The sequence below is a fragment of the Nannospalax galili genome, unplaced genomic scaffold, assembly GCF_000622305.1.
Source record: "Nannospalax galili isolate Female #2095 unplaced genomic scaffold, S.galili_v1.0 scaffold1688, whole genome shotgun sequence".
Lineage (NCBI taxonomy): Eukaryota > Metazoa > Chordata > Mammalia > Rodentia > Spalacidae > Nannospalax > Nannospalax galili.
This window is the reverse complement of record NW_008358621.1, coordinates 937830-951904: the sequence shown is the minus strand read 5'-3', so window position 1 is coordinate 951904 and position 14075 is coordinate 937830. Positions and strand designations below refer to the sequence as shown.

General features: G+C 51.3%; 1 protein-coding gene across 2 annotated transcripts in view; it reads left to right on the top strand.

The window, feature by feature from the left end:
- Positions 1 to 740: 740 nt before the first annotated feature.
- The window catches only part of Aldh4a1 (aldehyde dehydrogenase 4 family member A1), a 29775-nt gene continuing 16440 nt past the window's right edge, over positions 741 to 14075 (top strand). The window contains exons 1-4 of one of the 2 annotated variants that reach the window (XM_017795290.2): positions 741 to 1006; positions 10837 to 10930; positions 11467 to 11559; positions 13014 to 13061. In XM_017795290.2, coding sequence (XP_017650779.1) covers positions 762 to 1006; positions 10837 to 10930; positions 11467 to 11559; positions 13014 to 13061 — 480 coding nt within the window. In that variant the 5' untranslated portion in view covers positions 741 to 761. The remainder of the gene's footprint in view (positions 1007 to 10836; positions 10931 to 11466; positions 11560 to 13013; positions 13062 to 14075) is intronic. The other variant, XM_008821813.3, reaches the window with a different exon arrangement.

The window sequence follows — 14075 nt, the reverse complement described above, 5'->3', positions numbered from 1 at the left end:
AATAACATTATTATAACGAAGAAAAAACAAAAAAACCTGACAGCATCTTCAGAGACAGTGTCAGAGACCTCGTGAGAGGACTTCACAAGCAGTTTTAACCTCTCATCAAACAACTTCTCATTCAGAAAACTCACATTTTCATCTGGGGACAGAGGGGCAGGAGCCGGTTTTGCGGCTAGAGGCTTTGAAAGGAAAGCTAAGCACAGGCCCGCTAGGGTTTTTTGTTTTTTTTTTTTTTAATCTCCTATTGATCCTAATCTGGAAGGAAGCAGGCGCTGGCAGCTTTCTGGGCTCAGTGTCAGGCGGTCGTTTGAGTGCGGCTGGGGCCGGGCCAGGAAACTGCAAGGCAGGCTGCATGCAGGATTGCAGACCCTGGGCCTCGGCAGGGAGGTGGCCGCAGTGTGCCCTGCGGGATGGCCGGCAGGTGGCCAGCCTTGCAGTAGCCAAGGACCAGGGAGCCCCGCTGCACCTGTTCCCGGGCCCCTGGCACTCAGGCTCAGCATGCGTCCCGGGGCCGCTCTCTGATTGGCTCCTGCAACTCTCTCCGTCCCTAAGAAGGCTGCAACAGGTCCGCCCCGATGATTGGCCCGGAGGCTTCCATGCGTGTCTCTGATTGTTCAGGGAGGCTCACGCCCTCTCCCGCTGGGTTATACCATAAGGACAGGAGGAGAGGAGGCGAGAGCGTGCCTATTTCAGGGCATCTGCTCTAGGTTCCCTGGTTCCGCGGTACCCAGGGGCGTCTATGATACTAAGATAGAGCGATGGTTATTGGCAGGAGGTGGTCCCCACGGAAGGACCCCGAGGCCGGAGGACGGGGCGATGCTGCGCCTTCCCTGCCGAGTGGTGCGCTCCGGGCGAGGCCTTGCCTTCTAGCCGCCCCGAACGACCGCTCCCTGCAGCCTCACCGTGGACCTTCCGTCCTGCGGCCGCGCTCCAGCCTCCGGATGCTGCTGCTGCCCGCGATGCGTGGCCACGCCCTCCTGGCCCGCGCCTGGAGGGGCGCCGGGTAAGTGCCATCCTGCATCGAGTCCTCTCGGTGTCCACTTTTCCTTAGCAAGGGGACCCCCACTTCTGACTCCGGGTGGGGGTGCCCGGGCCTGTGTCCCACGCCCCCTTTCTTCACTCACCTTCCTCCTAATTCTGGGTACTGAGATTTGTTGGTTCCCTGCGTCCCGTGGCACTTCTTACGCGCTTTTTCTCTTCTCCACCGAGTTGAAGTTCGGTATCCTCCTCAGCGCCAACTCCGGGATTCCTGCCTCTGTCTCGCCACTAGATAGGGCTCCTTTCTTCCATTTAATGCCGTTTATCACGTGCTAATGTTGTCCTCTGACTGGCAAGCTTCTTACTTTGAGGTTTGTATGAGTTCATATGAGTTGCTTTAAAATGTGTCTGATAAGGCCGGGCGGTGGTGCATGCTTTTTATCTCAGCTGGAGGCTGGGGCAGGCAGATCGCTGTGAGTTCAAGACCAGCTTGGACTACATAGCAAATTCCAGGATAGCGAGGGCTGCACTGTGAAACTCTTGTCTTAGGGAGAGGGGGGAAGTAGATTGTATTGGAGAGAGGGCTCAGCGGTTATGGATGGCTCCTCTTGCAGAGGACCTGGGTTTGATTCCCAGCACCCACATGATGGCTAACAAGCCTCTTTAACTCCAGTTTTAGGGGATCTGTCGCCCTCTTCTGACCTCTGTAGGCATTGCACGACACGGGTACACTTACATCCATGTAGGCAATACACTCATACATATAAAAGAAAAAAAAAATCTGAAAAACTCGATTATGACTGGCACTTTTATTCAAACTTGTCACTGTGTGAAACATTGATACAGTCATTACAAACAATGAAGAAACAAGAAATTCCAGGCAGATCTGCCCTTCAAATCCAGATTGCACATCAGCACCCTGGTGCGCCCTCAGTGACAGACTGTTCCACAATTCCCTACTGCCCTGGGCGGAACAGAGCCTGCTTCCGCCAGGCTCAGAGTCTGCTGGAGTTAGGTGTGACTCAGTGTTCATGTCTGTCTCCCTTTTAGAGATAGACAGCACCCCTCACCCCCACTTTAGTACTGTTTTCTGGCTCAGTGGCCTGTGACCCACTGTCAGCCCCGCCGAGCTATGACGTCTCTGAGTTAATTATTTTCTCTTTCTCTGGACCCGTGGGATGGCATGGGCAAATTTCAGTTCTGTATGTCATGTGGGGAGCCAAGAGGGCAGGACACAGGAAGAGGGTATAGGATGGGGGGTTCCTATCTTCAACTGAGATGCTAGCTAGACCCTCAGTTTCTTCCTACACTGAGACCACTCATGAGACCACTACCTGGATGGAAGACCCAAGTAGATGGAGCCCTCTTTCAGATTCCCAGGTTAACCACATACCTACAATGTGCAGGTGCACTGCTAAGCACACTGCATGTGGGGGATTCAGGGGGTTTTCAATGAGTGAGACCTCAAGGAATTCTTACCTTAATGGGGGTAGAAAGGCATGGACACAGACCCTCTGATAGGTAGAAGGCAATGAAAGAAAGGTTATGAAAGAAAAGCTCACTGTAGTGATAACATTTAGCAAGCCAACAAGTACAAGCCCTGAGCTGAGAAGTGTTGAGCCCCCATTTTGAAGATGGGGTGCTCTCTGCCTGTTCAGGGCTGAAATCACAGTTGGTCTAGATCCAGTCCCCTGTTCTTCAGGTTGATAAGAAAGACTATTTTGCAACCAGTTCCCCAGGCCTCTTTGCGTATGGCTGGCTGCCCGGATAGGTTTCTCAACTTTGGCACCATTCGATATTTTGGGGGCCATGTAATCGCGGTATGCTCTTTGCACTGCCACATGCTTAGCAGCAGCTCCGGCTTCTGCCCCCAGATGCCAGGAGCTCATGACGATGAGAAATGTCTGGTAGTATTCATCACCTGTTGTCCCCAGCTGAGAGTCTCAGTTCAACAACTGAGCGTCTGAAAACTCCCTCAAAGTTGTGCTGGCTCTTTCTGTTGCCATAGAAAACGAGTGAGTGATTCCTCCATGGCATGCCTTTGAACCTACCTGGGAGGAATAATTTGACAGGAATTGATGTATTTGAGTGATGTTTGGGATGCAGACTTTCATAACATTCTGTAAATCTCTGTGATTTCTGTAACTGAGCTCAGATGTGTAGTTCTCATCTTTGTGCGTATATGATGTGTGTGTATGATGTATGTACACGTATGTTTGCATATATGCATGCATTTTTGTGTGTGTGAGTGCGGCATGCTACTGCACAGAGCACATGTGGCAGTCAGAGGACAGTCTCATGTATTGGTCCTTACCTTCTAGCCCTGTTTGAGATAAAGCCTCTTTTTATGTTGTCTGCTGCTGTGCTGGATAGCTTTAGTGTCAACTTGACACACCTGGGTTGTGGGAGCCTCAATTGGGGAATTTCCTCCATTGGCCTGGCCTGTGGCCATGTCTTTGGGGCATCTTCTTGATTACTGAGTGATGTGGGAGAGCCCAGCCCACTGTGGGTGGTGCCACCCCTGGACACGTAGGACTGTGTTGCATAAGAAAGCAGGCTGAGCAGGGGCCAGGGGAGCAAGCCAGTAAGCAACATTCCTCCATGGCCTGTACTCCAGCTCCTGCTTCCAGGTTCCTGCCCTGAGTTCCTACCTTGGGCTCCCTGATGAACTGTGACCCGGGAGATGTAAGCTGAATAAACCCTTTCCTCCCCAAGTTGGTAGTGGTCAGAGTGTTTTGTCACAGCAATGAAGAAATGGATTGGGATAGCTGTTGTGTACCCAGGCTAGCTGGCCCACGGGCTTTGGGGATTCTCCTGTTTCCATCTCCTATTTGATTGTAGGAGTACTGGGATTACACAAGTGAGCTCCTGTACCCAGCTTCATGTGGGTTCTGGGGATTCAAACTCAGGCCTATGGCAAGCACTTTATTCACAGAGCCATCCCCCAGGCCTCAGATACATAGTCATAAAGATCTTTAGGGTTGGGGATATAGCTCAATGGTGGAGCATTTGCCAAGCATGTGTGAGGGCTTAGGTTCAGTGCCAAACACTGTCAAAAAAAAAAAAAAAAAATCCACACCTGACCTCGTATGATGGTCCATAGTCAAGAAAAAGGTGCTCTGAAAACACGGTATAAAATTCCTTCAGACAGTGTGAAAAACTGTATATGAAATAAACACACATGAGTTTCCTGTCTCACCTCTGGCCCATCCCCAAGGTTACAGACATGCAGATATTTTACTCCAAAAGACTTCTGGCCGCAGGCATTGCAGATGAGGGCTGCTCTGTCTATGTGTTTTGTAGCCCCCCCACCCCACCCTGTAGACTTGTCACCCCTGGCTGGATATCCCCAGGACCGGGAGCTGTGACTGACATCTGCTAAGCTCTTGGTAAACACTGAGTAAATGAATGGACTTCTCCGTCTTCCTTGCCAGTAGATACTCAGCACAGCCAGTCTTGATGATCACATCCTCATGGCCTTGGGGCAGGGGTGGGGATGGTGGCTGGTGACAATGGCTTCCATTTGCCTTTTTTTTTTTTTTTCTCTTTCTCTCAGGCAAACCTTGAACTTGCTATGTAGCTGAGGATGACCTTGAACTCCCTCCTCCTCCAACTCCTGAGTGTTGAGATTACAGGCATACACCACTATACCAGTGGTGCTAAGGATGGAACCCAGGGCTTTGATGGGTACTTTGCCCGCTGAGCTACGTCCCCAGTCCTCACCTCTCATTTGTCTTCCTTGATTCCTCAGCACCCTCTGACGTAAGTGTCCCTATTTCACAGATTAAACAATTGAGGCCAGTGAACCTTATGGTACTCAGGTCCTAAGCAAGCACTCTACCACTGAGCTCCATCCCCAGTCTTTACACAGAAACTTAATAAATAGAAAAGCTAACCAGGTACACAGCTTACGATGAATGTTCATTCTTGTCCCTTACTTGCTCTAGTACCAGACCCAGAGGTGAGTCTTCTAGGGCATCTTGTATCCTTTCCGCCCGCCTTGGGCCCTGCAGTTGACCCTGGGGATCCTTGGGTCATCTACCTGTTTGGTTTACATAATTTCAAACCCACACAGTGCTTTTCCCAGCCTGCCTGTCCCATGCATGCTGTGTTGTTAGGAACTGGCCCTTCTTACCTAGGATTCCTGAAAGCACTCCAGTCTCAGATTCCTGCATATGGACTGAACATGACCTCAGGCAGCACTCTGCCTCAGTGCCCCCATCCAAAAGATGGGGCTAATCCTGCTAACAGCATGTCAGAGCTGTCATGCAAGGGTCAGAGCTTGCCAGTGTCTGGTATTTGGCATGGGCTTTGTAAATATTTGAGTGGTGGCACACAGTTGCCGTTGGAATGACTTGGATCCTGGTGCTGCCTCTTAGTAACTCTGTGGCCCTGGGCAGGTTCCTTAGCCTCTCTGTGCTCCCTTGCATCATCATGTGGAAAATAAAGGTAGTGATGGTAGCCATCTCACAGGGCTGTCTCTGTGACTTTTTTTTTTTTTTTCTTGCAGTGTTCTGGGGATTAAACCCAGGCCCCTGGGCTATAGCTATAGTCCTCTTTTTACTTTTTACTTTGAGACAAGGTCTTGCTCAGGCTGGCCTTGAACTTGCAGACCTTCTGTCTCTGCCTCAGAGTAACTGAGATTACTGGCCTTCCTCAGTAGACCTGGCTTGTCTTGGGGACTGGATGAGTTCATGGATAAAGAATGTTTTGACAGGTGCTCCACACCCAGAAAACCCTGTAAGGGCTGCTGCGCTGTGGTTACCCTCCCTCCTATGGTGGGCCGCCCCAGGGTGATCAGCGTAATAGGAATTCTGACGATGGCTGAGAGCTTTGCCCCTCTGCCCCTCCCCTTTCTTCTGAGAACTATCTAGATCAAAGCTCCTGGCCACCCCTGGATGGGAAGGACACCTGTCCTCCCTGGGGCTTCCTGAGCAGGCAGACCTTCCTATTAGCAGAGATGATGTCATAGAATGGGAAAGACCCCAGGGCTGAGCCACAGTGCTTAGTGACAGCCAGTGACCCTGGGTAGGTCACTGTCCATCAGCAGAGCCCTCCTTCTCCAGATGGAAAGTGAGAGGTTCTGACTGCACTGTGTAGCCAGGGGCATAGTCCTATCTCATTACTCAGGCTGTCCCCAGGTCACTGAGCTGTCCCTAGTGCTTTGACCAAAGACTGCCTACTGAGGAAGAACTGGGTTCAAGTTGTGCTACCTCACAGAGTAATGCAGTGTTTCTGAGCCTCAGTTTACTCATCGGTAAGATGAGGTCACAGTGGAGCCTCCCTCATGCATTTGGAGGGGGCACTTGTGATGGTGAGCTCTAATTGTCACCTTGACACAACCTAGGATCACGTGGGAAGAGTGGGAAGAGTGTCTCCGTGAAGGATTCTCTACATTGGGTTAGGCTGTGGGCATGTCTATGGGTGACTGTCTTAATTTAGTTCATTGATGTGGGAAGATACAATCCACTGGGGTGGTACCATTCCCTAGGCAGGGGCCCTGAGCTGTATAGGAATGGCGAAATCAAGGTGAGCGCAAGCCAGCAAGCAGGCATGCGTGCTCGTTCTCTCTCCGCTCTCGATTGTGCCTATGATGTGACCAGCTGTCTCAAGCTCCTGCCTCTGTAACTTCCCTGCAGTGCTGGCTGTAGCCTGGAATTGTGAGCCAAAATAATCCCTCCTCTAAGTTGCTTTTTGTCAGGACATTTGATGACAGCGACAGAAATAAAACTAGAACGGTGTGGGTACGTTGCTCAGCTCAGTGCTCAGCATGGTGAATGCTTCCAAAGCTGCAGGGTAAAGTGGCTTCTCCAGCCCCCCCCCCCACTGCACTTCCCTGCCTGTATTGCCTCCGTAATTACACCTAATTGCAGTGATAAGGGGGATTTGCCTTATCAGGCCCCAGATAACAGCTGGAAAACCAGAGGCTGAAGGAAGTACTTTCCCTCCCTTTGACCTGGTATCTAGCTGCAGGTATCTATCAGGAAAGCACAGGGCTAGAAGTCCAGTCCTAGGGGCCGGGTGTTGGCTCTGACAGGGACATGCTCACTGCTCTCTGATCTGAGCTTTCTCTCTGGTGCTGCTTTTTATGGGCTGGACAGCATGTATAAGGTACAGAGTGGACACAGGCTGCTACGGGGAGCTTGCTTGGTGCAAGCCAGATGCTCAGAGCTCCATCTTGAAACCCATGCCTGGCTTTGAGATGATGGAAGAGGATGCCTCTTCAGGCTGTGAGCACCTGTGGGGGTTGGGGGGAGAGGGGCAAGGGGGGAGGCTCTGTGGAGAGGACAGACCGAAGGGCTGGGTTGCCTCGGGATGTGGTGACAGGGAAGGAGCCTCAGGGCTCCTGATTCAGAATTTTCGTTTCAGAAGAAATGAGTAGCCACTGAGGAGTTTTGGGTCAAGTCTCCTCCCTTGATCAAGATTTCATGTTAAAATACAGGTCTTGGGCTGGGTGTGGTGGCACACACCTTTAATCCCTAATCCCAGCATTCAGAGGCAGAGGCAGACAAATCTCTGTGAGTTCAAGCCTAGCCTGGTTTACATAGTGAGTTCAAGGTCACCTGGGGCTACCTTGAACCTTTTGATCCTGTCTCAAAAATACAAAACAAAACAGGTCTTGGGCCAGCAGGTTAAGTGTTAAAGACACTTGCTGTTAGGCCTGCTAACCAGAGTTCATCCTGGGCTCCACATGGTGGAAAGAGAAAACTGACTCTCAGAAGTTGTCCTCTGACCTGCACATGTGCACTGTGGGACATGCATGTGCGACATGTGCACACACACCCAAAAATGTAATAAAAATAATAAAATAAGTGGGGCGTGGTGGCTCACACCTTTAATCCCAGCACTATGCCTCTACTAGAATTAAAGGCATGCACCACCATGTCCAGATGTTTTTTGTTATTTTTAATGGTGTGTGTCCAGATGTTTTTTATTTTTATTATTTTATTATTTTTAATGGTGTGTGTGTGTGTGCACACGCATGTGCGCTCATGAGTGCAGATGCCCAAGGAAACCAGAGGGATTCAGATTCCCTGTAGCTGGAGTGAGCTGTTCGATGTGGGTGCTGGGAACCAAACTCAGTTCCTCTGTAAGAGCAGTGTATGCTCTTATCCTTGGCTGGATTTCTGTAAGGATGCTCCATGATGTTCTCACAATGATCATGCTTAGCAGTATATTTCTCAGAATGGTCCAGATACTGGTGATGCAGGATTACTCCACCTGGACACAGTGGAGTTGCGGTGGGCATTGCATTTTCTCAGGTGAGAGCTGATGGCCCTTTGGACCTTGGGCAGGGTGGAGACTGAGAAGTGCTGGGAGCCTGTGCCCTCTACCTTCCAGTTTCCTCCCCTATAGAGTACCCAGATTGTACTCACTGACCCAAGGAGAAGCTTCTCCCAGAAGCCCCCATGTCTCCTACCACAGGAAGGAAAGGCATGATCTCTGAAATTCAAACCCAAGTGCCTGTAGACTGTGGGGAAGGGCAGCTTACTGGTTCAGGCCCTGGCTGTGGAGCCCCCAGGTAGTTGCTTCAAGTTGCTAGGGAAACCCTAGTTGGATGCAGACCTTACTGTATGCTTCTCCCCACAGTGGGAGCACTGAAAGCTGGGCCAGATCTCTATCCTGGAACCAGGCTCTTCCTTGGCCTCGGAAATGTGTGGGGGAATAAACAAACAGTGGGTGGGGGTTGAGCCCTGTATTGCTGTGGGGTATGTGCTGACTGCATGAATGAATGCATGTGTGAACCACAAATGAATGAATAAATGAGGAAGACTGTCTTGCCTAAAAGGCCCTTGGAGATCATCCTGGACACTCCGAGTCTTGTGAATGATCCACCTCGGTCTTCATCTAAGCTGGTGGAAGAGTGCCTCTGTCAAGTCAGAACGCACCATGAGGCAAAAAGAAAAAGAAGCCTGAGGGGACTCTTGGGTTATTTCTGGCATTAGTTGACACAGGCTCAGCTTGATCTTTGAATTAGTCTCTCCAGGACCTGGAGGCTTTCCAGGCCCAGAGAAAGCCTGGAGGGCCTGTGAGCCTGAGGTCACAGTGGGCTTCTGCCCCAGTGAAGGAGGAGGGAGATCTGTCAGATTTCTGCTCTTGGCTCTACTTGGGGGCCTGGTGTGGGTGGTGGTGTATAGTGCTGATTTTTTTTTCTATCACAAGTGGTGCATCTGGGTCTGCCCTGAATATGATAGGGGGATGGGGTGGAGGGGTTCCAGGAATTCCTGAGTCTTTGCAAACCTGGCCAGAGCCAGTGTGTGAGCTCAGCTGGAGGTGACCTTGAAGGCACACTGTACTGTCTCAGTTCTGTTGTTTAACTGAGCAAAAAGGCCCTAGAGTGGAGGAGTGGAGGAGGTCCCTGCTGGTAGGGTGGGTCCTGAGTAGATGGGAGTGTCTGCTTCCAAAGATGGCAGGTGTGGTGTGAGGCCTGGAGGGTGAGTCCCGGAGCCCTTCTGGACTCTGTGCAAGTCCAGGGAAGGAACCTTCTGATGACCACAGGGCAGACTCTATCCTCCCCCTGTCAGCTCTATGAGACTTCTGGCTACCTCCTAGGACTGTAGGAGGAAGGGCAGGGTGGCTTTCCCTAGCTTTTGGTGTTTTTAGCTGTCTAGTCTCCAATGGTAACTCTAGGAGATGGGCCTCATCATTTTACACTGGGACTGGTGACTCGCCCAGGGTAACAAAGCTAGTGAGAAGCAGGCTGGGTCTGAGTCACCCTCTGTTGGGGCCCACTTACTCTTTCGCTCTTGAACAGGCAAGAATGGGGCCAAGAAATGTGACGTGGCCTTTTAGGGTGTTTGAGTATCAGAGGCAGTTGGTATTCCTCAGGCCTCCCACCCACGGTCCTGGGTTTGTTTTCTCTTCCCTCCAGGACTCCCAGGCTGAGCCTCTGGGCCTCTACCATTCTTCCCAGGAAAAAAGGAAAAAGAATGTGACCCCCCCAAACTCCCTCAGTCTGGCCACTCTGTCCTGTTGAACTCAGCAGCTGACAGTGTTGCTCGAGACCCCCGATACAGTGAAGCAGAGGTCTCTTAAGCAAAGACCAGGCCACCACGCCACCCACGGAGTAGCAGTGCTCTCAGGCTAAATGGAGGGGGGCTTTCTGCCTAACTGTAACATCACCCCATTTCCCAACAACATGCAGCCCAGAGCACACCCTAGCTTTCTGGACCATTCTCCCAATCACCCACCTAGAGCCCTAACCAAGCATGTGGGTCCCCTCCAAAGAGGGATGGTATCTTGACTCAAGTTCAGTTCTCTCCTGAGCTTGGACTCAAGTCATTTTCCTTAAAAGTCCAGATGAATTGTTCCTGTTAAGGGCAGCTTGTGTGACCTGTCCTGGGGTCTGTGTTCTGTGGCAACTTTCAACATTAAGGTGCCCCATGGACTGTCTTCATTTACAGAGGAAACTGAGGCTCTAGGGGATGGCTTGTAATTGGGAAGTGGCAGAGCCCTTAGCTCTGGAATGACTCGACTCCAGATTCCCAGCTTGGATCCCCCATCCTCCCACCTCTCACCTCTAGACAGGGAAGGAAGTAGAGATCACTAGTCAGTGAGGTTGTAGGAATCTGGCAAATGGACACCGAATCCCCCAAACCAGCCTTGCCTGTCGCTGTACATAGTGCCCAGGCTCTAGTCCTCCAAGTTCAGTGTCCACATTTGTCATCCTTACCCATCTGAGTGCTCGGCTTTCTGCTGAGGGAATCCCAGGCTCACACTGAGAGAACCAGATCTTATGGGGTCACCTGTTCAATGCAGAGAAAGCAGCCAGGCTCTGTGGGGTAAAGGCCCCTGTGGAGACAGAGGGGCTGCTGTGGCAACTGCTGACCTGTCTGCCTCTCTTCTTGTACCCAGGCTTCAGCGGAAGCACGTCTCCTCCTTGAAAGTGGCCAATGAGCCCATCCTAGCCTTTACACAGGGCAGCCCTGAACGAGATGCACTGCAGAAGGTAACAGGTGAGGGGTTCCCAGCGGGTGCAGGGCTGGGGCCAAGGTAGTCTCTAGACATTGCTTCCTGCTTGTGGCTATCACCTGTTCCCACCCAAGCCTTGGGAGTTAGCTTGGTACCTGGGGATGGCTGGGCACTGGAAGGTGCTACAGCGGGGACAACAGGTGGTAGCTGGAACCTTTGCCACTTCTCAGACCAGCTCAGAGGTCAAACATTTAGTATAACATATGCGATTCAAAATCAAATCCAATTCATTAGCACAGGTTTTACAGATTGTGAGAGTTCACATGCATTTTGGATGTAGTCATTGCTTTTGGGATGGGAAGGGCTGTCAACACTGGCCTTCTCCTTCTGTAGGGTGACCTTTGCTATGGCAAAACCTGCTCCCCCCAGGGGAGCACGTGCTGTTGTGTGACCCCAGATCCAGCCTGTCCCCCCTACCTGGATAGCTGTGAACAGACTCTACCTCAGAATTCAAGAGGAAAGGAAGGAGGGGGTACGGGAAGTTCCCTTCCACACTCCTGTTCCTTTCCCCAGGCTCTGAGAGACCTGAAGGGCCAGACGGAAGCCATCCCATGTGTGGTGGGAGATGAAGAGGTGTGGACATCGGATGTGCAGTACCAGCTGTCGGTATGTCCCATAGGGGTAGGGCTCAGCCTCTCCTTGCACCCAGGCCTCCCTGTGGAAGCTCACAAGCCTGAAGCTGTGTTCTCTGCCTGAGAGTCATTGTCTCCTGCAAGATTTTGAATTCCACAAATGCCTAAAACTTCCAGAAGCAAAGGGCACCGTGCCCAGCAAGGAGGAAGGAGGGAGGTGTGCCATCTCCCAGTATCCTAGTGGCTTCTTCCCACAGGGCAATCGCAAGCTGGGGGCAGAGAGCTGGGCTCCAAGTTCAGTCATCTAGGAGCTGGCACATGCTTCATGGGGGCCTGGAAACTCACAGATCTCCCAATTTGAGGGGAGAATAAAGGACTGGTTCTTTTGTAAATAAGTCTACCCAGATGGAACCCCAGGAGTACTGTGTACTGGATCCAGTTTGGAAGAACTTTTTTTTTTTTTGGTCTTTTTGAGACAGGGTCTCCTGTAGCCCCAGCTGGCCTGGAACTCACTATGTAGACCAGGCTGGCCTTGAACTCACGGAGATCCACCTGCCTCTGCCTCCCAAGTGCCGGGATTAAAGGTGTGCACCACCATGACTGGCAGAACTTATTTTTTTTAAGTTAAAAAAGAATTTATGTGTATGAGTGTTTTGCTTGCATGTATGGAAGTGCACCACATGTGTGCAATGTCCATGGAAGCCAGAAGAGGGTGTTGGATCCCCTGGGACCTGGAGTTAAGGTTAAGGTTGTTAGCTACCATATGGGTACTGGGAACCAAACCTGGGTCCTCTGCAAGAGTAGTCAGTGCTCTTAACCACTGAGCCATCTCTCTAGACCTAAACTTTTTAAAATTAAGTAATTTATTTAATGAGTGTTTGTCTACATGTCTAATAATGTGCATGTGAATGCAATGCCTGTAGAAGCCAGAAGGGGGCATCAGATCCCCTGGGACTGGAGTTATGGATGGTTGTTAGCTGCCAGGTGGGTGCTGGGAACCAAACTCAGGTCCTCTGCAAGAGCAGCCAATGCTCCTCACCTCTGAGTCATCTCTTCAGCCCCCACAAGCTTTCTTTTTTATTAAAGTTTATTTGTGTGTGTGTGTGTGTGTGTGCGTGCGCGCGCGTGCGCGTGTGCATACATAGCACAGTGCACCTGTAGAAGTCAGGACACTTTGTAGAGTTGATTCTCTCCTCCACCTTTATGTGGGTTCTAGGAATTGAACTCAGGTCACCAGGCTTGAACAGCAAACACCTTTACCCACTGAGCCATCTCACTGGCCCATGGGGAGGACCTGCTACCGAGGTGGGAGTTTTTGAGGCATGGAGAACTGGGGAGGAGGGGGAATTGTTACAGACTCAGAACTAGTAGGTGGTAGAACTGGGATTCATGCATGTGTCACCACAGAGGACACGCTTTCCCCAAAAGACCAAATCATCTCCAGTCTTGACCTTACTCATGAACTGTGACCTCCCTTCCTTCTTTCAGCCCTTTAACCATGGACACAAGGTGGCCAAGTTCTGTTACGCAGACAAGGTGAGCCCCCCGGTAACAGCTGCCCTCCCAGTTGTGGGTACACCTCAATTACTGCCTCTGTCTCTGACCATGGCGGGGAGGGTGGGTTGTCTTTGGGCCAAGTCTGCAATAGGGCCAGGCATGCACAAGTTAACTTGAGTCAAACTCTAGCTGTGTTGGCCAGGCCTCGGGCAGCACCAGACATGCCCCACTGTGGCAGGTAGACCGCAGTTTGGGGAGGAGGTTGATTCTGTATGGTTGAATGTTCTAGTTTGTTTCTCCATTGCTGTGACAACTCTGACAACTACCTACCTGGGGAGGAAAGGCTTTATTTGTCTTATATCTCTTGGGTCATATTTCATCAGGGAACCCAAAGTAGGAACTCAGGGCAGGAACCTGGAGGCAGGAGCTGAAGCACAGGCCATGGAGGAACACTGCTTACTGGCTTGCTCCCCTGGCCCCTGCTCAGCTTGCTTTCTTATGCAACATGGGCCCACTTGCCCAGGGGTGCCACCACCCACAGTCGGCTGGGCCCTCCCACATCACTCAGTAATCAAGAAGATGCCCCACAGACATGGCCACAGGCCAGTCCAATGGAGGCAATTCCCCAATTGAGGCTCCCTCAACCCACGTGTGTCAAGTTGACACTAAAGCTATCTAGTACACAATGTCAGGGCAGTTGGAAACTTAGATGGAAAGCCAGGCAGGGATTGGCATAATGGAGGACCAATGGGGGTGGGGGGTGGCACATGGTGGTGAGGGTGGATGGGGTCTGGGATATCTGCAGCAGATGTGTACCTCCTGAAGCTGGAGCCCCAGGATGGTGGATTCAGTGCCCACAGGTCCCAACATACAATGATGCCTTGCTTAGACCATGGGAGAAAGTAGAGAGGTGTAGCAACTGGGAGACTTGTGTCATATTCTGGGTGTGCTGGCCAACCTGGTGAACTTCAGACCTCAGAATGATAGCAAGAAAAGGTGATCGCATGGAGCTGGCAGCTAGCAATGGATAGTCTGTGGCTGTGGGGACAGGGC